Source organism: Nanorana parkeri, unplaced genomic scaffold (genome assembly GCF_000935625.1).
Source record: "Nanorana parkeri isolate BGI_ZX_2015 unplaced genomic scaffold, ASM93562v1 scaffold1, whole genome shotgun sequence".
Lineage (NCBI taxonomy): Eukaryota > Metazoa > Chordata > Amphibia > Anura > Dicroglossidae > Nanorana > Nanorana parkeri.
Window position 1 is genome coordinate 4,340,080 of NW_017306269.1, and position 21,651 is coordinate 4,361,730.

The 21,651-nt window shown below is 41.2% G+C and overlaps 1 protein-coding gene across 1 annotated transcript in view; it reads right to left on the minus strand.

The window, feature by feature from the left end:
* Nucleotides 1-21,651, minus strand: part of HHAT (hedgehog acyltransferase) — a 203,754-nt gene that overhangs the window by 57,474 nt on the left and 124,629 nt on the right. The window contains exons 10-11 of the mRNA XM_018553055.1: nucleotides 8,496-8,697; nucleotides 3,529-3,673 (exon numbers count right to left, since the gene is read on the minus strand). Coding sequence (XP_018408557.1) covers nucleotides 3,529-3,673; nucleotides 8,496-8,697 — 347 coding nt within the window. The remainder of the gene's footprint in view (nucleotides 1-3,528; nucleotides 3,674-8,495; nucleotides 8,698-21,651) is intronic.

The following is a 21,651-nucleotide window of genomic DNA, read 5'->3' on the forward strand; positions in this document are numbered from 1 at the left end:
TGAGGTGAGTGCTTTTCACTCACCTCATAGTTCTAGCCGACCTGTGACAATGAGACTGTCACAGGTCGGCTCAGTAGATCGGGAGGTGAGCAAACACATACCGGCGTTCGCTCACCTCTCGATCCTGTCACGGCTCTCTGCCGTGACACGGGAGGGGCTGGATTCCCCCCTCCCCGCTCCGCCAGCGCTGACTGGCGGGAACGAACGGGGGAGGGGGCGGCTACAGCTGGCTCTGCATCTAGATAGGCAGAGACAGCTGTCAGTCACGCAGCTGGGCGGATCCAGACATAATTGTCGGGATCCGCTTCAGCTGCAGCGTCTTAGTACTGATCCTAGGGTGACGGGAGGACGCTAGTTTGTGTCCTCCCGTTACCCTAAGGAGAACTATGGGGAAAAGCCCTAACCCCATAGTTCTCCTTTAAACGAAACACATTTTTATGCTATTTCGGGTTTTGCCACTGGCCTGTTCTCCACATGTGCACTGCCATCCTGGAGGCGGGGCATATGGTGTCAGTATATGGAGGAAAATAATAGTGTTCTTGGCTTGGGGGACTATATGACACATTGGTAGATGTTCCCATCATTGTTCATTTGGAAATAAAGATATAGTTGATGTATCTGGCATCCATTTGTGAGATGACAAATGAGAGCACCAAAATGAATCAGATATGTAAGGCATCTCTTAACAAGAATTCTCATAAATCATCATATGTGTAATATGTAACTTCTTTATATATATTTTGTTTTGTCATTATAGCATTCTTTCTAATTTTTAACATGATCGTCATGTAATCTGTAGCTATCAAAGGGTCAACCTGTCTATATTATTGAAATCAGCATTCTTGCCCAATTACTAAAAGTATATTGTATTTCAGGTTGCGAGTAAGCTTGGTTGGGCAGTTTTGCTGACATGCACTCCCACGGTTTTCACTGGATTTCTACATTCTAATCTTTTCCTTGTGTTTTATTAAAATAGGTTTCTCAGGTGTTACAATTCTGTTCTTCTGCTGAACAGGAAATCCAGCAATCTTATAATGAGTCAATATGACAGGCCCCATGTATATACATAATCAAGAAACTATAACAGGGAACACTGACCCTTATTACCAATAACTCCCTCAGTCAGTTACCCTTTGCCTTTTATTATGCTAAATTCTACGAGTGACATAAAAGAGGACAGGCAACAAAAAGAGTTCTATCGTTTCTTAAAATGAAACGCAATACTTTTAACAAAATTAATGCTGGAAATATTATTTACATTTTCACATATGTCTTGAAATAAATAAAACAATTATAAATTCTCTTTAAGACTTCACCATTTGAGAAGCAACAGCCAATGAATAATTCATATTCATGCCACTGAATTTTGTTTGCTTGGATCTCCTAAGCAGATAAAAAAACAAACTAATAATAATATCTAAATCTACAACATCTTTTAGACTATTCTATAAACACAAAAAGAGCAGATAAGTAGCTGAAAGATTTTAGATGCATTATAATTTTAATTGGCGCAAAGTGCGTCACTCTGTAACTTTAAAATGGCTTTTTTTACAAAGCCTATGTAATTAAGTCCTGCTTAACTACACAATTGAAGCTGATTTTATGCATTGAAAGTGGCAAGAAAAGTATAGAAAATGTTATCAACGACAGTAGTAAAACACCGCAGGAAAGAGATGGCATCACTTCGGGTCTCTGGGGTTAAAATTACTCACCTACAACACACAGTTATTAGGATTTGGTTCACTAACCACATGTTGAGTCTGTTTGCTTAATTGGCTGACACGCTACATCCAATAGTGTGAGCATAAATCACTCTTATTGACCAGCATAAAAGGTGGAGCTTTAACACAGTTAAAATGACACTAAACTCAGGAGTTAAACCTTAAAAGTGTATTCAAGTATCTTAACTAATAACAAAAATGTATGTTATTTGTGTATCACTCAGTTGCAGATCCTCAAATCATCTCTGAATTGGTGCTGACACTGTCCTTCCTTCTGGAGGGGGGCTACTTTTGTTCCCCATAGTCCCTGTGTATGTTGTAAAGTAGCCACTGCTCCAACCTCCCTCCTGCGATGGACTACAATCTCACATTTAGTTTTCTAATTTGTACTGAGATTGTGCTCCATCACCGGAGCTAGCTTGGAGCAGTGACTACTTTACAACACACACAAGGACCATGGGGAACAGGAGGAGAGAGCAGAGAGAGGACCTTATGAGTCTGTTGCTGCTCTTTCGCTGTCCAGTCACAGGCTGGGGGCGGGAGGTGACCTAATCGTGTTCCTGAACTAAAGCTGAGAAAAGTCAGTTCCCAAGGCTGGCTGTGCTGTCTAAAAAGTCCATCGAGTTCAAGCAACAGGAAACACATTAACAGGGTTAGTCATAAAGGGGTTGAAGGGTATGGAGAAGGCAGGAGAAGTGAACAATCTAGGACAATCTTGGACAGCTGAACTGGAAAGTGAGCTGAATTGGAGAATTTTTCCAAATCAGCTATGTTGTCCTAGATTGTTCACTTCTCCTGCCTTCTCCAAACTCTTCACTATTTGGTGAATAACCCTGTAAATAAATTGACAATCTTCAGAAAGAGCCCTTCACCCACAGTTGATCCAAAGGAAGGCAAAAAAAACGTAATAATGCATGGTCCAATTTGCTCCAACAGAGCAAAAAAATGTCTTCCCAATTTCCTAATTTGTAAACTTATTTCTGCCTAACAGCCTAACCGAAGTCACAGAAATAAATATGCAGTCAGATACCTTGTGCTAACAACCTCCATTTTCTTAGTCTTACCTCTAATCTTCTGTTATGGCAGCTGGGCAGGGAGTCATAATAGGACTGTGCAGTTCAATAGGCACCAGAGTAAGACCTGGTTCATTCTGTAATTTGACATATATGGTCAGGCACCCACTCTTATTTGCTGTAATACAAGTCTGATGAGGATACTTGCACTGAGTGGTGTGGTTGTTACTCAGCACTGCCAGCTCCAAGCACTGCTGGCCAGGAAGCAGCTTTTTCAATGAGAGTTACATTTTAAAGCAGTATGTAGCAAAGATCACAAATTATAATTAGCCGAGGTATACGACTATATAGAAAAAAACGTTATGTTTTAATCTATTCACCAATTTGCCCAGTATTCCTTTTATTAGACTTTAATCTCCATCAACCTGAGTACTTTGAATTCAGTTACCATTAAAAAAAAAATCCTTTTTTTTTTTTTTTACTGACCTGTATTAAAAAAGAAACATTTACAAGCACTCGGAAAGGTACAGGCACATAAAAAGCGCTACAGCGTTGATGTATGTCAACCTTGGCATTTTAATATCACTATACAAGCAAAGTATCTGAACATTTAATGGGTTACGGAAAAAAATAAAGTGTGCTTAGCCACCAGTAAAAAAGTGATAATCCCCTTTATTCTTTGTTTTAAATTATATTTTAATTTCCTGAAGGCAGGTGGGTAGCAGGAAGGTGAGCGTGAAAACATTAAACAGTCTGCCGCTTCGTTGAAAATATATAATTTACAAGGTACTCACTGTGTACAAACAGTCTGTCCCAGTAGATCTTTCCAACGTGTTCGCCACCCAGGAAAACCAGGTTGGTGAGGATAAGCAGAGCCATGGAAACAGATGCCAGAGCAGCGTGAAGCAGGCGAAATGTCCTTGGTGACAAACAGTGATCCTGTGTGCGCACATAGGGAAGGATGATCAATTCATCTTTATCCTTTTAATTACAATTCAGTCCTAGGGAGACATTGACATGGGACAGACACCTGCATGAAAATTGATATCAGATTAACCATAATCACTGGGGAATGTTTGCATCCGAGTGACTAGGATCATTCTGGATATGAGGCTTAACTATTTTTTTTCTGATTTTCTTTTTTTAATATTTGGCCCAATGCACTGTTTTTGCAGTCCATCTCTCTACATTAAGGGGCATTTCAAATACAAAGACATATTTAGGCAACACTATTTAGTAGGGATGCACCAATACCGTTTTTTACGAGTACCGATATTTTGCTTTTGGTACTCGCCGATACCGAGTACGAATACCAGTGCATCCGCCAGCACGGAGCCGGCTTCCTGATCGCACGTGAAGCCGGCTACATGCTGATTGGCATGGAAGCCGAATTCCTAGTCAATCAACATGGAGCCAACTTTCCAGCCAATCAGGAAGCCGGGAGGCAGGTCATTACTCGCCACCTAGCTTCCTGATTGCCTGGGATGCTGGCTCCATGTTCCCCTACGGCACTGCAGGTCAGAGGAAATCCTTCTCTGACTGGAAGTTCCGGTATCTGGGAAGGTATCGGAGCATTTGGGCGAGTACGAGTCCTCGCCCAAATACTCGGTAGCGGCACAGATACTGATAATAGTATCAGTATTGGTGCATCCCTACTATTCAGTCATGTGATCAGAGTAATAAGGCTGTCGTCACCAGCTAGAAACTCAGATCTCGGGAAACCTTTCCAGAGGTCACATGCATGCCCACTGATGCATGTACATTTATAATAGCCTCAGTGATCATTAGAGAAAGTAATTTCTTCATGCAATAAAACACATCTTATTAGGTTATACACTTAGACACCTGACCATCACACCTTATCTTGTTGTACATGTAATTACAGAACCAATGGCAGTAAAGTAGAGCTGCATCCCCTTTGCGGATATCACAGTCTCTTCTCTTCTAGAAAGGCTCTAGAGTTTGTCTGTGGGAGTTTGTGCCCATTAAACCAAAGTCAGGTACTGATGTTGGTTGAAAATACTTGCAGTCCATCCAAATCCAAATCCATTCCAAAGGTGTTCAGTAGGGTCGAGGCCAGGGCTTTGTGTAGTCCACTTGAGTTCCTTCTCACCAGCTCATCAAACCATGTCTTTGTGGAGCTCACCACCTCATAGTTCTAGCCGACCTGTGACAATGAGACTGTCACAGGTCGGCTCAGTAGATCGGGAGGTGAGCGAACACATACCGGGAACTGGCGGAACGGACGGGGGAGGGGGCGGTACAGCTAGCTCTGCGTCTAGATAGGCAGAGCCAGCTGTCACTCACGCAGCTGGGCGGATCCCGACGTCTAAGTCGGGATCCGCTCCGGCTGCGGCGTCTCAGTATACCGCGAGCTCTAGCTCGCGGTATACTGAGCTTAGGGTAAAGGGAGGACACTAGTTTGTGTCCTCCCGTTACCCTAAGGAGAACTACGGGGAAAAACACTGACCCCATAGTTCTCCTTTAAACTCAAAATAGGCTTTTTATTAATTACACTTTTAAGACCTTAAAAGAGAACTAAAGCCAAACCTTTTTTTGTTCTGACTCAATTGTGTATCTTGGGAGGCCCTGAAACACCAGAACGCTATTTATTAAAGAGTAGAGCAAAACAATTTACAAATAATAATTGGAATTAAGATTACCAACAATGTAGGGGGGACTGGTGGACTAGAGCTATGCCTGCATGAAAAACTACAGATTTTAGCAGAGAGGCTGTGCTCCATGTATGGATATTAAAGCTGACCTCCAGGTTGGGCGCTTTAATGCCCCACCCCTTAGAGCTCCCGGTGCTGATTTTTATTTTAAATACCTGTATGCACACCCATAATGTGACATGTGGGGTTCTCTTCATCTTATGGTCCCCTCCAGCGATGGCCTTCCCCTGTAATTTGACATGGTCCGACGACACATCTCTCCAAAGTAGGTCCGTAAAGCCGTAAGCTCACAGGTACCGAGTTGAATGACGCTGGGCATCATTCCACCTAAAGAAAGAGTCAGCTGCAGGACAGTGTGATCAGTCCGAGGGGGACAACGCTAGAGGAGAGTATTGGAGCTAAAGTTGCTTTTTTTTTTATTATAACAAAACGTAAGCAGTTTAATTTTTGATGAAGCTGGGGTTTGCCCTTAAGACTCAATTTTGGCTGAAGTGAATCTTTAAAAGTAAATGTTCCTTTAAAAATATTTTATCTACAGTATTAACTTAAAGTGTTTCACTGGGGTCACCACTTATGTTTTCCTAATACAGCATACTAGCTGTGGGCATTTTGTACAGAGCATTTACTTCATTTCATTACACCAGCATATTTTATAGCACATTAATACTTTTGCAAGTAACACATATTTTACTCACGTTTTACATTCTTTGAAGCATGAATAATAACAATGAAGACTAAATGTTTCTGTTCCACTTTCTTGTGGTATTAAAAGTCCTAAAGACAGCTAAGTTATAAAACTAAATAGAAAAAATAAATGCATTTTTAAAATGGCTTGAGTGCTACATAATTTCTGGGATTGCCACAAACGCACCCATTTATGTTCACAAGTCACCCAGATCATATCCAATCCTCTGATACTTCCCTCTACAACAATCCTTCATATATCCTGTACCTCATTCTTAAGTCCAGATACTGAAAATCAATACTGGACCATATACACAGTGCAGTCATATTTGCATCCCGTGTGAGTGGTCACAAAATACCCCACAGCCTAAGCCATTGGTTCTCCAGAGTGAAAGTTATCATGCTTATGGAAAATCTCACATAGACAAAGCTGCAAACAATAGGAAAACATGGTTCTACTGGGTCCAATAAAAGCACTCCAATGGCTTTACCTCAACTCTCCTGGCTGACCCATTAACTCCACCGTCCACAAGAAACCTAAATCTGCCTCCCACAAAATCCCAGTTCTTAGTTTATTGACCCCCTGCCCTGCCAGTGTGGGGAACTGGCACCCTCTTTTTACCCACCCCAGGACTGCTAACCACCCCTTACCCCAACTTAACCACCAACTACTTCCTATATGCCTATTTCTGCAGCACTCACCCCCCCCAAAAAAAAAAAGAAAAATATTCACATATGACACTCAAGTATGATTACATTCATCTGATATTGTTACACAAAAAGATTACAGATGTTTTACTTGTAACCAGTAACTCTGTTATTCTGAATTGTAATGTTACACTGATTCACTGCTTGTGCCATGGCATGAAAACTATAGCCATTGAAAAAACCAATGTCATTCAACTAAAACTTTTTGCTATCTGCTATGCGGCTTTAACATTGCTCCTGAATATTTAATTTCTGTACCTGGCTTCCAGCATTCTCATCTTCCAGGAACTACATAGCTAATACAAATTTCTGTAAACTGATTTTCCTGCCAAAGAATATATAATTCTGCCAGTCTGGTGATCCCGCCACCCCTGCCAGACAACATTAGCCAGGTTGGTTACCTCCCTCTTCTCCTGTACCATTTAGCACCCCAGCTTCATCAATAACCTGCTTGCTGCCATCTGAAAGGACACCTTTAGAGTTAAATTGAGTGTTTTTTTCTAATATCACAGCTGTAATGTTTCCTCAGTTTTGCCAGAATTCACTAAATGATTATATTTGTTGCATGGAAATGAAGCGCAAGTTGAGACTGACTAATGATTTTTGCATACATTATTTGCATTTCACATTGAAGAGTGGCTGGATGTTGTGTCTAACAACCTGGCTCTTACCCCCTAGGCAAGACAACAGCAATGAAATTACAGTGGAACTTTTTTTCTTGGTTTTGGTCAGAATGAGTTAGGATTAAGGCTGGGTTCACACCTGGGCCTTTTTCAGCTCTGATCGAAGCGCTGAAAAAAGCTCAAACAGTGAAATCCCATACTTCCCTATGGGCATGGTTCACACCTGGGCGTATTTCAGCCCGTAGAAACGCGCTGAAAAACACCCTATGCCCAAACAAGTACAGGAGCTTCTTTCCGCACGTTTCCATTGGTATTCCCGAGTGTGGTTCGGAGTTAACAAAGCGCTAACCCCGAGCCACACTCGGGAATACAGCGTATGACTTACTTTGTCCGCGATTCCCGCTGTGTCCTCCGGCGGCTGCCGACTTCCGGGTTCTGTCCCTTGCGAGCGGAGGGCGGAGGGGCGGAACCAGCAAAAAGTTTTAAAGTTAAATTTTTTTTTTTTAAACATAGAGAAAATAAGAGAAAAAAAAACAAATCATACCGCCAGTGAGACGCGCGCTTCACTGAACTTGTGCTAGTTGTTACATGCTGGCTTTTCCCTTCTGGTGAGATTTTCACTCACTTCCTGCTCCTAGAACAGGTGTTACCAATACAAGATGGGGGCATTTCTCACAGGGGACTCACAAAGCAATACAAATAATATTTGTTTTAGAAGGATGGTTTCACCAGGACAGGAAATGAGGGGAAACTGTCAAAACTGGGACAGGCAATACAAAACCTAACACTGGTTTTAACCCTTATCCATTCTTTGCAAAATGATTTGAATTCCAACTTAGGATAAGCAGTGTTCAGTTATATGCATTTTCTAAACATGTGTTTTAATAAAAAGAAAACACATTCTCTAATGAATAGTTATGATTAAAGATTGGGTTGCTGAGGATTTAATGTAATATTGGCTGTAATATTGACAGAAAAAGATTCATACAGACATAATTACAAATATTACTTTCTGGCCATTTTAACAGTCTTTTTAATATGTTAGTAATTTTAATATATTTCAATACTTACAATTCTTTCTTGAATGAAAGGAATAGACAGGAGCTTCTTCACTCCATGTTCTGTGATAATTCCAATCCAGTTGAGTGCTGCCCAATACCAGAGGTATTCATGGTTTCCATGCCAATAGCACACAAATATAAAAGTCAAGGCGGTAGAGAGCAGCATTCTTTCTGTCCCACTTTGTGACCCGCCCATCGGAATGTAAATGTATCTGCAGGAAATAAAAGACAAAATGAATGAATTAATTTTTTCCGCTGTCCATTTTTCGAGAAAGGGATGCCAAGTTTACAAATGAAGTTAAATAGATTTTTTTTTTAGCAAACTATAGCTTCTTTAGAACAGCTACCTAATTCAAGCAAGTTTGCTTGAATTGCTTGTAATCTTTTGTTGCAATTTTTTCCTAGGTTCCTGCGGTCGGTCCATGTGAGCTGTCCTGGAATCCTCAATGTATGCACCAGTTCAGATTTTTTCAGTAATGGTTGATAAAGGCATATTCACTCCTAACATCTTTTAAGATACAAATGCTTCTGCCTATATCATACTATATTAATGTGTCCATATAAAATGTTACAATGTTTTTGTATATAAGTTCTTTGAAACCTAAAATGCTCAGATAACATGACTAAATAGTAACATCCAAAAGTGTATCTGTAGGCAAACTTTTTTTGTGGATAGAGTGGGGAAGGGTTAGACCATTTATCAAGTTTTAATGCTGTCTGTGTACCATTGGGGAGAATCACACCTCTGTACTGGTGACCACTATCAGTGAAAAGGGAAAATCAAAAAAGTTGGACCCAGAACAAAAGGTAAAGGGAAATCATCCAATAAGAGCTTTTGTTCTGGGAACAACTGTCTAAGAGAGGTAATCTCTTCACTTTGGTAGATTTCCTCTCATTTCCTGTTGCATCTCTGGGGCAAGAAGTAAAATTTCCGAACGGAAAGAAGATGTAAAAAATGACTTGGCGTGGGTTTTATTCATTCATCATAAACAGCATATTTATGATCAAGAATATCAAAACAGGGATGCTTCAAGTGATGAGCCTCCAAAGGCAGGAATTTCCGTTAAAGACTATGTACCCTTGGAAGGGATTACCTCTTGGCCTTCTGGGATGAACAAGGATTAGGTACATCTACAGTAAATGGATGTTGTAGATGCTTTTTTTCATATGTATCAGAAATGTAAGCAACCTGTCTCCCCCCCCAAGTAAGTTTCATGCCCTCCCACTGCTGTCCCTGGGGAAGTCGCAGACTGTAGAGATATTGATTTTCGGGCCGAAAGCTGCTGGGCATGGTATAATGGGCAATTTAAATTTTTTTCCACAAACATTCCCCAATTCCCTAAAATAAAACAGGGAAACAGAACTGTATGAATAAACGAGCACCTGTTTGCAAAATTGCTTGATTAAGCTTCCAATGAAACTTTTCTGGTAATGAGCATCAAAGCAGATTAGTGTGATTAGATGTAATAACACATTATACTACCAAAAAGTACAGAATTAAATGTTTGGGGAAATTAAGTATTCAACAATTGTTCATTAATAGTTGTTCTCTGCCTGCTGTTGACATTCTTCAGTCAGTGAAGCTTCTTTGCATAAAGAAACAAACGGATAAAGAATAGAATCCTCCGAGTATCAGCTATGGTCTAATTAAAAAACACACCTTTCTTGATATTTCTCTGTGAATGTGAATTATAATGTGAATTTTTGAAGCATTTCTTGATTTCAGAAAAAAACTGTATTTTTTTAAGCAAGACTGTGTTATTAATACACTGGGCAGCCACGTCTATACAATATTAGGCAACTTAATAGATTACTTGGCCATTCTGAAAGCTAAAGCTGGCGTAAATCATAAGAACAGAGGGGAGGGACCTGTGTCCTGTAAGGGTACTCCAAAAAAAAGATTTTACAACTAAATTTGAAAAAATCCTATTTTCCTAATCATTCAGTCCCAGACACAAGATCATAGTGTTAGAGCATAAAATCTCCCAAAGCAATACAACTGAGGGGTGGGCAACACTGCAAAAAAAAAAAAAAAACACTAACAGGCCCACATAACAACAGGTTAAAAGAGGGCTTGATAAGCTCATAGAGCAGCTTGCAGCACCTTACACCCGAAGATGAGGCCTCAACCTGGCAAAACTTAGGTGGCAGCTTTGCAAATGTGGGAAACAGATGTCTGGTACTGAAAAGCCCATGAAGCACTAACCAATCAGGGTGAGTGTGCCTTTATAGAGAAGGTTATAACCTTATTCTTTAGACTATAGACTTGAATGATGATTTGTGTAATCCACCTGGCAATAGTGGAACTATTGTTCCACTATTGCCAGGTGGATTACACAAATCAGGATGGACCCTACGGGGACCTTCAGGAGTGACAACGAATAAATCCAACTATTTAAAAGAATCTGTAGCTGAGAGATAGACTTTCACAGTGCATACCACATCCAAACAGTGTAAAGAAATGTCCATATAATGTTTTGAAGCAGGACAGAGAGAGGAAAGAACAATGCCCTGACTAAGGTGGAAGGAGGAAACCACTTTGGGAAGAAAGAAGGCCTTAGGCTTCAAGACAACTTTATGCCTTTGTAACATAAGGAAGGGCTCTTTAGAAGATAAGGCTGCAAACTCAGACTCAGCTTGCAGAGGTGATAACAATGAGGAAGGCAAGCTTGTCAGTCAGGATTGACGGGAATATCCCTGATAGGTTCAAAGGGTAGCTTCTGAAGGGCCGACAGAACCCAGTTGAGATCCCATGGTGTCAGTTGGAAGTGTACAGGTAGAGCAATGTGAGCAAAAAATTGCTAGAGCAGAGATTTCACCCTTGATAGTACTGAAGGCCAAATGCTGATGCAGACCAGATTGAGAAAAAAAAAAAGATTCACCCTATGGAGCACTTGCTTGGCTGGAACTTCCAAGCCTACTCAAAGCAAAGTAGGCCTTCTAGGTGAAATGGTAGACTTCACGAAAATCCTAGCCTTCAAAGGTGTAGATATGACCAAATCTAGCCTATTCCAGGGTCTCCCTTCCCCCGGGCAAGCCATGCAACCCATCAGGGATATTCCACTGTTTACCTTAGCTAGGCCCCTGTCGCTCAGGACCTGGGCTTCAACAGCAAAGCTGTTAAAGCCAGTGACCAGAAAGCAGAATGGCCCCTGGGTCAGAAGATCTGGTTAATCCAGGAGGGCTCACTGAAAGTCTGCTAGGAGTCTCTGAATGCTCGAATACAATGTCCTCCTGGACCAGTACCCTTCATCCACCTGGACAAGGACAGAGCTTCAGAGGGGGAACGCTGTAAATCAGGCTGAATTACCAGAGCATCCACTGTGAAGGCCCAGGGATCCCTGACCCTGGCAATGTACCTGCCCAGAATGTTGCTGAACATGGACACAGGAGGTCCACATTCAGAGTTTCCACCTTCAAAAGAGAGCTTGAAACACCTGTGGGTGGAGAGACAGTTCTCCAGAATCCAGATATTGATGACTGAGAAGTCCCCCTGACAATTTTGCATGTTAGACATATGCATGGTGGTTGAGGCCAAAATGCAGAATTCTGCCCAAGCCAGAACCTTTTTTCTTTTGAGCTATGTGCACCTACTGGAGCCTCCCGGACGGTTGATGTAGGCAATTTCCATGACATTGTCTGACTGAATCTGGGTTGGGGTGACACTGCAGTCGAGAGGTCCAGCATAGAAAGGAGAACAAGATTGCCTTGAGTTCCAGGATATTGATTGGAACTCAAGCTTCCTCAATGATTGAGCCCTCTGCTCTAAGAGGGTGTCCAGATAAAAAGATCCCCAATTCCAGTACTGGATTGGAAATACACCATGCCAGTGTAAGCCTGGTTTTGCTGGACATACGTATATGGCAATCCTGAAACCCTGTCTGCTTGTTCCACGTTGCCAGAATGTTGAGCTGCAACGGTCTAAAGTGAAACTGGGCATACAGTAGTGCCTCGCAGAACTTTTATACAAAGGCAAATAGTAGGGTGGCTCTGGGACCGTAGGACCCAAACATGGGAGTGGAGAGATAGGAGCTTCTCTGTGGATGGAAGACCCAGAATAGGCTGTATCCAAATGAGGCCCAGAGACTCTAATAGATGAGTTGGATCCAGTGATGATCTGTGGAGATAAAAGATCCATCTGAATCTCTGCATGGTCTGCACTGTCCGTTGGACATTGACTAGATGTATTGTTCCTTCAGCAAGAGATCATCCAGGTATCCAATGATGGGGATACACCTTAATGAAGACATAGGATATCATAGACAGACCAAAGTGAAGAGCAACAAATTGTTGTGTGCCCACGGCAAATGCAGATAGCACTGATATGGTGGGAAAATAGGGATGGGCAAGTGGGCATTCTTTATGATGAGGTCAGAAGATACCCTGTTTCAAGGGAAGCAATGACTGACTAGGCAGATTCCATGTGGAATTTTTGAATGTGAAAAAAATCTGTTGAGAATTTCAATATACATAATGCTTCCATTTGCCTTGGTGACACTGAATAGGTTTGAGTAGAAACCCTGGAACCTTTCCTTCCTTAGGAGAGGGACAATGATTTCCTGAGAGAGTAGGTTCTGGTGTGCAGAATGGAGATCCACCTCCTTTGCGGAGTGGGTGGCAAATTTAGCAGCATGAAGTGGGGTGGAGGCAGAGACTGAAACTCTACTTTGTAGCTTCAGGACACAATAGTTTGGAACAAAGTGTCTGAGATTTCCTGGGACTAGAGAACTCCTCTCTAGATAAACTGGAAGATGGGGGTGTTTCAGAAGGTGCTAAGGAGGCCTCTGAAGAGAACATTGACTCAGATTGAGGACAGCGGTCAGGGCTAATAGAATTAGTAAGGAGATGTTACAGACTTCCCCAGACCCATTCCCCTTGTGCCTATGATCTACCATGTGTAGGGGAGGCATATTCCAAAAGGGTAAATCACATCAAGTACTGCAGAGCAGAAAGGGTCCGGTCACTGTAAGCAGTGGGAGTCCATATTATCAAAGGATTGCTATGATGTGTAGCAACAGTGAGTAAGAGTGCAAAGGAAACTAGCTGACATGCATGCATGTAGGCAAAATGGAGCTCACATTGAATAAAAATGAGGATACCAGGTGAAATGGCAGTCCCAATCCATGGTCTGGAGAATGACGTAAACAGGCAAAACGGCTTACATCAATACAAGCTGCTCTTGCTGCTGGCTGCGTCTGAAAGATTTGCAGCCTGTGCTGCATAGTTAACCCACTAGGTAGTGGATTCCCAGATCCCAGGCAGAAGCTTGTGGTCCTCCCAGCAGCCGAGGGTGAATTTCCAGCGGGCTCTCCCAATACGGGGCCTTCAGGGACAGGGTTCCACTGGCTCATGGACCGTGACCCTGGACCTGTATAGCACCCTGGGGCTAACAGCGCATTGCACTATGTGACCAGGTAAGTGCCTAGTGCCTGCACAGGAAGCAACATTACATGTGGGTCCTGCATCTTCTTCTTGGGAGGGTCTGGGTACTGTCCCCCGAGGCTTAGCCGAAGAATCCATCAATCCGGAAAGCTGTAGAAAAAGGAGCTGCAGTGGCTATGTAGCAGGTAGAATAAAAATCAAGTGGTTTGCTACCCTCAGAGCAGAAAGAAGATGTCCATTCTCCTAAGGACACTAGGGGTTATATTACAGCTTTGTTTGTCAGTATCCAATCACCTGAAGGCAGCTGCATATAATCCATGATTTAAGACTCTCATCCTGTGCCCTGTGAGTGTACGATCAAGAAAATACATTTAATGAGTACAGAACTGTATTATTTTTAGACTTTTATATCTGCCTTGAGTTCAGCTTTAAGAACATTGTCTTGCAATAGCTCAGTGGTATAATTCTGCAACAACGGGCTGGCTCTAAACTGTGGCTTGTGATGTGCACTTTCACACATGTCCCCAGGGAACTATATAGAAGCGATACACAGTTACGAATCAAAGCCTGCAACAATACTGGTATTCCAGTTAAAACTAACAAATTAGCATTTATTTGTTTTTGAATCCCCTGCGGTTTTTCTAGTATGGAAATCCTCTCTGCGCTCACTGTGATGTAAAAAGGATAATCCTATCAAAATGCTTGCAGGAGCTTCTAGAACCGTAATAAAAATAATTAAGAAGGAAAAATTCAAATCAATACTAATCAGGCTCAGCTGCTCTGCATTCCTTGACTGTGCTTCAATAACACACGTCAGCCTATTGTGTGACGGTCGGGTGTCTGCGCAGATGCAAAAAAGCCGAGCTACCTAATGAAGCAGACAACACAAGTAATTAGTTTTGTCACGGCTCCAAACAGAATTCGCATTGCCGCAATTTCTATTTCTTAGACAATTATGGTACGTTAATCTGCGTCCTGATATGAAAAACAGAGCAGCACTGGGCATAATAAAGAGTCTGGGAAATATATCATAGAATCAAAGCATGCACATAAAACAAAACAACTGGCGCAGCCAGATTCCTGGACATCCTGTACTTTATGGAGTTGAATTACTAAAGGAAAATGGACTGTTCACTTTGCTAGGGAGCTTTCCCTTAGCTTAGTGAATGAGGTCAAACTCTGCTGACTTCCTTCACCCAGTCATGTGCAAGCATAAATACTGTTTTGGGGTGTTTTTTTGCATGCGATTGGGTATTCTTTGCAAAGTGATTTTTTTACCACATTTACAGAAGAGATTTACTGCCTTTTACTTTATCAAGACTATCTATAATTGTACACATCAGACTGCCTGAGTAAACTTGTGATTTCCAGGATTATGGTTAGTACGCTTAAAACTTAAAACTAGTTTTGTTGTGAAAAAAGTCCTCATCAGGTCTATTGGACATGTTTTGTAGGTACTGAATCTTTAAGTCCACTTTGTGAAAATCATTGCTGACTGGAAGGGTCTTTCAACTACAGTACAATCATACTAAAAAGATTAAAAAGGAACAAGGTGATTGATTTACTAAAGGCTTAGAGTGTACCTATAGCTAAAACTTTTTTTAGTCTTGGATAAAATAGGGAAAGGTTAAACACCTTGCCAGCAGAGCCAGCTCTACCCTACAGGCAGGTCAAGCAACTGCCTGAGGGCGTCCGTGGGGGGCGGAAAGATGCGTACTGGGAGGGGGCCCCTTTAAGACGGCCGCAGCGATCACACCTCTCTGCGCTCCCTCTCTCTCCTCCTGGCCGCTGCAGCTTCAGAGTGGCCACGAGGAGAGAGAGGGAGCGCTGACAGGTGTGATCAGTGCCGATATGAAAAGGCGAATTTGCCCCCAGGGAGCAGAAGAAATTAAGTGAAAAAAAAGTAAAAAATGTATTTAAAAAAATTAAAAAATTGATAAAACATTATATAATAAATACAAATTATGAAAAAATAAGTAAGAAATTATAGTTAAAATTATAAAAAGTAACAGATAGTAAGATTAAAAAATAAAAAAAGTAACAAATAATAAGAAAAAAATTATAACAAATAAAAAAAAGATAAAAAAATTAAAATGTAAAAGATAATCAGATAAATAATAAAAAAAAGTAAAAAAACTAAAATCAAGTGATAAAAAAGTTTTGAAAAAAATTAGAGGTGCACCAAAATGAAAATTTCTAAACCTAAACAAAAAATAAAATGTCAGGCCGAAACCGAAAGTTTTTTTTCTAACCTTTTTCAAATTTATTTTTGAAGCAGCTGTCTGAGGGTGCGCGGGGAGGGGGGAATGTGCAGATGGTTAGGGCAGTTTGTGATACATTACAGCACTTGATACAACTAGCCAGCACAAACAAAACCTAACTGTGAACTGTTTCCAGCAGTTAGATTAAAAACAGATCAGGGACTCAGAATGTCCTGAAGTTAGCAAGACAGCAGTTTCAAAAGGAGAGGTCGGTAATGAGAGCCAGAAAATTATCTAACTGCAGGTTTCCTTGACAGAGCATGCTTCAGGGCTATCAACCTAGCCCTTTCCTTTCTACTTCCTGAGGGAACTCTAAAACTTGCACACACGCTTACAGCAATCACATTATGGTACCAATCCATAGTTGCCAGTAATACTGCCAACTTACATCTACTTAGCAGCTACAACTCTGCACTTCTCTTTCACGTGGGCTCTCATGAAGCCTTTTATCTCAAACATAGAGACATTTTCAATGCTGAATCCCGATCAAACAAATATACATTGCCCAGAAAAGTATTTTTATTTTTGCCCAAACACTTACAGTCATCATGCTTACAAACAGCTCCAAATCTCTCAGCTCTGTTTCCCTGAACTTCCTGTCCAGTGCAAGATCACAAGGGAAAGAGCAGTCTGCAGCAGCTGTCCATCTACTAGCTTGGAGTAGGGAGGAGCAAGGGGGGTGGCTTGCTTTGTCTTGCTGTGCCTGGGTGTTTGTGGTGACACATGCAGCTTACTAACACACACACAAGAGTGTATCCATAGGAAAGAAGCCATCCTAAAACAGGATATCAGGGCCAGTGCTCAGGGGACCAGCTGTTTATGTAGGATTTAACCATCAAGAAGCAGCATCCATTGTAAGCGATTAGTTTAAAAACTTTTGACTATTACTTTAAGCAAGCTGGAGAAAACAGGAGGGAGATCTCTGCCTCCATGTCCATCCTTAATGTTCCATTAGCCCTCAGCTGACAGCTTGGTTCAGCACTGAAGATGGATTAGAAAGAACAATTTATAACGATGTTCTACATTTTCCAACAGAAGTCAGCAATGGCAGCCAATATATTATTCTCAGTAAATGTTTCCTCTAACGGTGGCCAAAGGTTTTCAATTTTTTTAACCACTTGCTGCCCAGAGCAATTTCTTACATTTGCACACACATAATAAAATCAGAATCAGAAATACTTGTTTTTCAATAAATACACTAAAATAAAATTTAGTGCACAGAAACAGAATATAATGGGCAATTTTGTGGTAAAATATAAAAGATGGGGTCACGCCGGCTAAATAGATACCAAACATGTCAAGCCTTAAAATTTTGTGCGTCCGTGAAACCGCAAAAAACTACAAATAAACAAAATTTCCCATAGAAGACGCTTTAAACACTTTTACGGCTCATCAGGTTAGTGCTAACAGTGATTGATGGGCCTAGAATTATTGCTCTCACTCCGACACTCGCGACGATTTATAACATGTGTGGTGCAATTTTTGTTTTTGCACATAGGCGCATCAACACGTGTTTGCATTGTATGTGCTTGCACGTGGGAGCGGGGGACTTTCAAAAATGTTTTTTTGCATTTTTTATTTTCTTGTATGTTACTTTCATTTTTACATTTTTTAATGTTTTATTCTACACTCAGTTTTATTGCTATTGCATAGGGGCTTAACAAGCCCCTTCTGCAATAACAAATAAAATGTGACAGGTCCTCTTTATGGAGACATCAGGGGTCTTTTAGACCCCTAATGTCACCCAGGGACCCCAAAGAAACTGATGAAGTAGAGATCTGCTTCATCTTCTGGATTGTGCGTCCGTGAAACCGCAAAAAACTACAAATAAACAAAATTTCCCATAGAAGACGCTTTAAACACTTTTACGGCTCATCAGGTTAGTGCTAACAGTGATTGATGGGCCTAGAATTATTGCTCTCACTCCGACACTCGCGACGATTTATAACATGTGTGGTGCAATTTTTGTTTTTGCACATAGGCGCATCAACACGTGTTTGCATTGTATGTGCTTGCACGTGGGAGCGGGGGACTTTCAAAAATGTTTTTTTGCATTTTTTATTTTCTTGTATGTTACTTTCATTTTTACATTTTTTAATGTTTTATTCTACACTCAGTTTTATTGCTATTGCATAGGGGCTTAACAAGCCCCTTCTGCAATAACAAATAAAATGTGACAGGTCCTCTTTATGGAGACATCAGGGGTCTTTTAGACCCCTAATGTCACCCAGGGACCCCAAAGAAACTGATGAAGTAGAGATCTGCTTCATCTTCTGGCTCTAGGAGCCAGAGAATGTGCCCAGTGACACTGGACGTGATGTAATGCACATGACTTCTGGGTCCAGTGATTGGAGGAGAGATCAGAGGAAGCCGCTGATCTATCAGCTCCTCTAAAGGTGTTAGGGAATACACGTTCATTAACGCTGCTGAACGCCGCTGATCTATCCTCCAATCTATCAGGGGAGACCTGCCGTGCCGGTCCTGGGCTCAAACGAGTGTGTTCTTGGTGTAACCACTTCCAGCGGATGACGTACAATTATGTGAACCTGCTGGAAGTGGTTAAATAAAAAAGAAAACATATTACAGAAAAAGAAAAAAAAAAATGATAAAAAAACCTCAGTAACTCAGCAATACTGAAAGATAGAGCAAGACGCTTCTACAATTCATAAACTAGAGCTCTATAGATAAGCTATCCTTTGACAAACATCCAGTTATAAAAAATGACAGCGTGATTCAAATCTGTGAAAAATTATTGGTGCAAAACTGTAAACTTTGCAAGAACTTTGTTTTTCTTCTGTATAACGAAAATGATCTTCTGCAGGTGTTTGTGTGGCTTTGTAGTTTAGAGAGCTTCCCGAATAAAAAGGGAATATTAGCAGAATCAGGTACTGAACAAAAAGGCAGACTGTACAAGGAAATGTTACACGTTCCGTCTGATCACATCGCAGTCACACGGAGGTGAGTGTTGCGCTAATTAGAACCTCTCATTTTATCTTATCGGCACCCCAGTCTGCGCAGTCGAGAGATGAAGAGGGACTAATGGAAACTGACAATGTTACTGATATCTGGACCTGTGATAGATGGAAAGTCAGGCTGCCCCTAAAAGCTAGTGATACTCACAGGCATGTCTTGTAAACATTTCTCCATTTCTGGAGCCCTAGAAGGCAATAATGAGCACCTTGAAGAGTATGTAAACCCGAACATTTTTGATTCCTTTTGATCTGTTGAATATACAACTGAACGTGTTTTGCTATATTTGTTTAAGTGTGAAAAAATACCTGTTGATCCTTCTAGAAGCCAAGTGCTGTCCAATGTCCTGTGCACTCTGCAGTGTTATCTCAAGTCATTTTATCAGCCCTGCCCAGTGAACTACAGTATGCCTCCTCCCTATGTTATGGATAGGAGCAGAAAGGGATGTGGCCTAAAACACTCCCTTTCTAGGGTGATAACACTCTTCTATAGATGGAAAGTGTGTTACTGGATCACCAGGTGCAAATAAAGTCAAATAAAAAAGAAAACTAAGGCAGCCACCACATCTAAGGACTGATAAACTGCCTTAAATAACAGGCATGTTGAAAGGCCAGTTCACCAAAAATTATTTTACTTATAGGTGGCATCGTTGGCTGAGTCAGCTCCTGATTTCTAATATGTATTGAATACTCCAAAAGCGAAATCTCTATGCCATACTCCACTACTCTGTCCCTGCCCACCAGGGAGATTTGGGTGTTCCCGCCCACCATTGTGCCATTTACTACCTCTTTTTCACACTCCATTATATCCAACAGGGAGATCAGAAACGCCTCATTATGGCAACAGCGGGTGTGCAGATCCTGGAAATCACCAACAGAGTCCACAAGACATATAAAAACCGTCAGGTACTTTAACTCTCCAGCATCCAACAAACCCCCCCCATAATATCAGCTTGAAGCAGAGTGTCCATTTTTTTTCTTTTTTTGTGACAGGTTGACGTTATTATTACTGAATGAATGGCACGGCGGTATCAGATTTATGGGTTTTTTAAATTCTTCTTAGCCAAATGTTGCTTTTTTTTACTCTGCTTTAAAATAAATATAATTTGCTTGTGTTCACCGACACTATTGCTTAATTATTTTCTAGTAATACTTGGCCCATTACCATCTTCCACTTACAGCATGGTAATTACAGTCATTTGTAAAGGAAATTGAATTACTTTAGACTAGATATATGGGAGTTCAATTTTAGGATAATATACGGCAGAGAAATAGTTCTGTAAAAACATCAAAAGAGTGTCACAGAAATACCCCTGCAGCCAAGTTATATGGCTTCTCATGAATGATAATGATTCATCTGAATAATGAATGGTCCTTGTTTTCCATAGCAACCAATCAGATACTACCTTTCATGCTACCATAGTGCAGCTGGACTAAACAAGAATCTGATTCAACAAATCCAGTAAAATATTTACAAAGACAAAAGCTTTACACTGGAAAAAAAGAGGTTACAAAAATGTATCACTTTGAATGCAGTGGAGAATAGAATGGTCAGAATTATGTATAGTGCTTGGAATGGGGTGTCTAGAAAACAGTCCAAACAGAAACTGTTTGACAGGTAAGACAAATTCACACATATCTGGTTTGCTGTTTACCTTCCTGTACACTTTAAAGTGGACCTACCACCAGATATGTTTCCCACGTTCAAATGCATATAAGGTATGCAGAGTAATATGTGTACCATAGGTATTTATTACCTTTCACAGAGATTGCAGTACTCCCTGTTACTATATCTTCATCTGCTTTTCTCTCCAGAAGGACAGAGATGTGTTTTTTCAGCCACTATCCAGGGTTAGCAACTACCTGAACTGTGATGATGGTACAAAGATGACATAATCCTGTAATTTATGGTGCCCGTGCAGTAGTTGGCCAGGTTCATGAATGTCTGACACAGATCAGCCTTGTGCTTCACCCTTTCACCTTGCAGTCTGATCACTGAGGAAAGGAGATTGAGCAAATGCTTACCCCTGCCTGCAGCAAATTGATGGCATCATCTAGGCAAAGTCACTGAACTGGAGCTCACGGAGGACTTTTTTTTATTATAAAAGGCAGACTAGGTAGGTAGGTAATCTTTTTTTTTCTTTCTTTTTTTAATTAAATCTAGAGGCAGAGCCAGCTGTGCCCACCCTCCTTCCAGGGGAGGGGGCAATCTCTGCAGGGAGATGATCGGGAACTGAGTGATCGGCAGTATGTGTTCACTCTGTTCTCAATCAATAGAGCTGACTTGTGGCAGCTTCAGTGCCGCACGTCTGCTCTAATTATGGGGATGAGTGTATTTCACTCTCCTCATAATTCTCCTTTAAAGAAGATTGTATAGTCAAGGTTTGACCCCAGCCTCTGAATAGATAATGATGTAGTATAAGCACACAGTAATGACACAACTGTACCCTCCTGTAAGTATGTGTACAGTTCTTGCAGCACAGCACTGCACAAAGCAATAGAGCCCTGATTAGTTCAGAATGCTTCCTCCCTCCCCCCTATTTGAGCTCGGTTG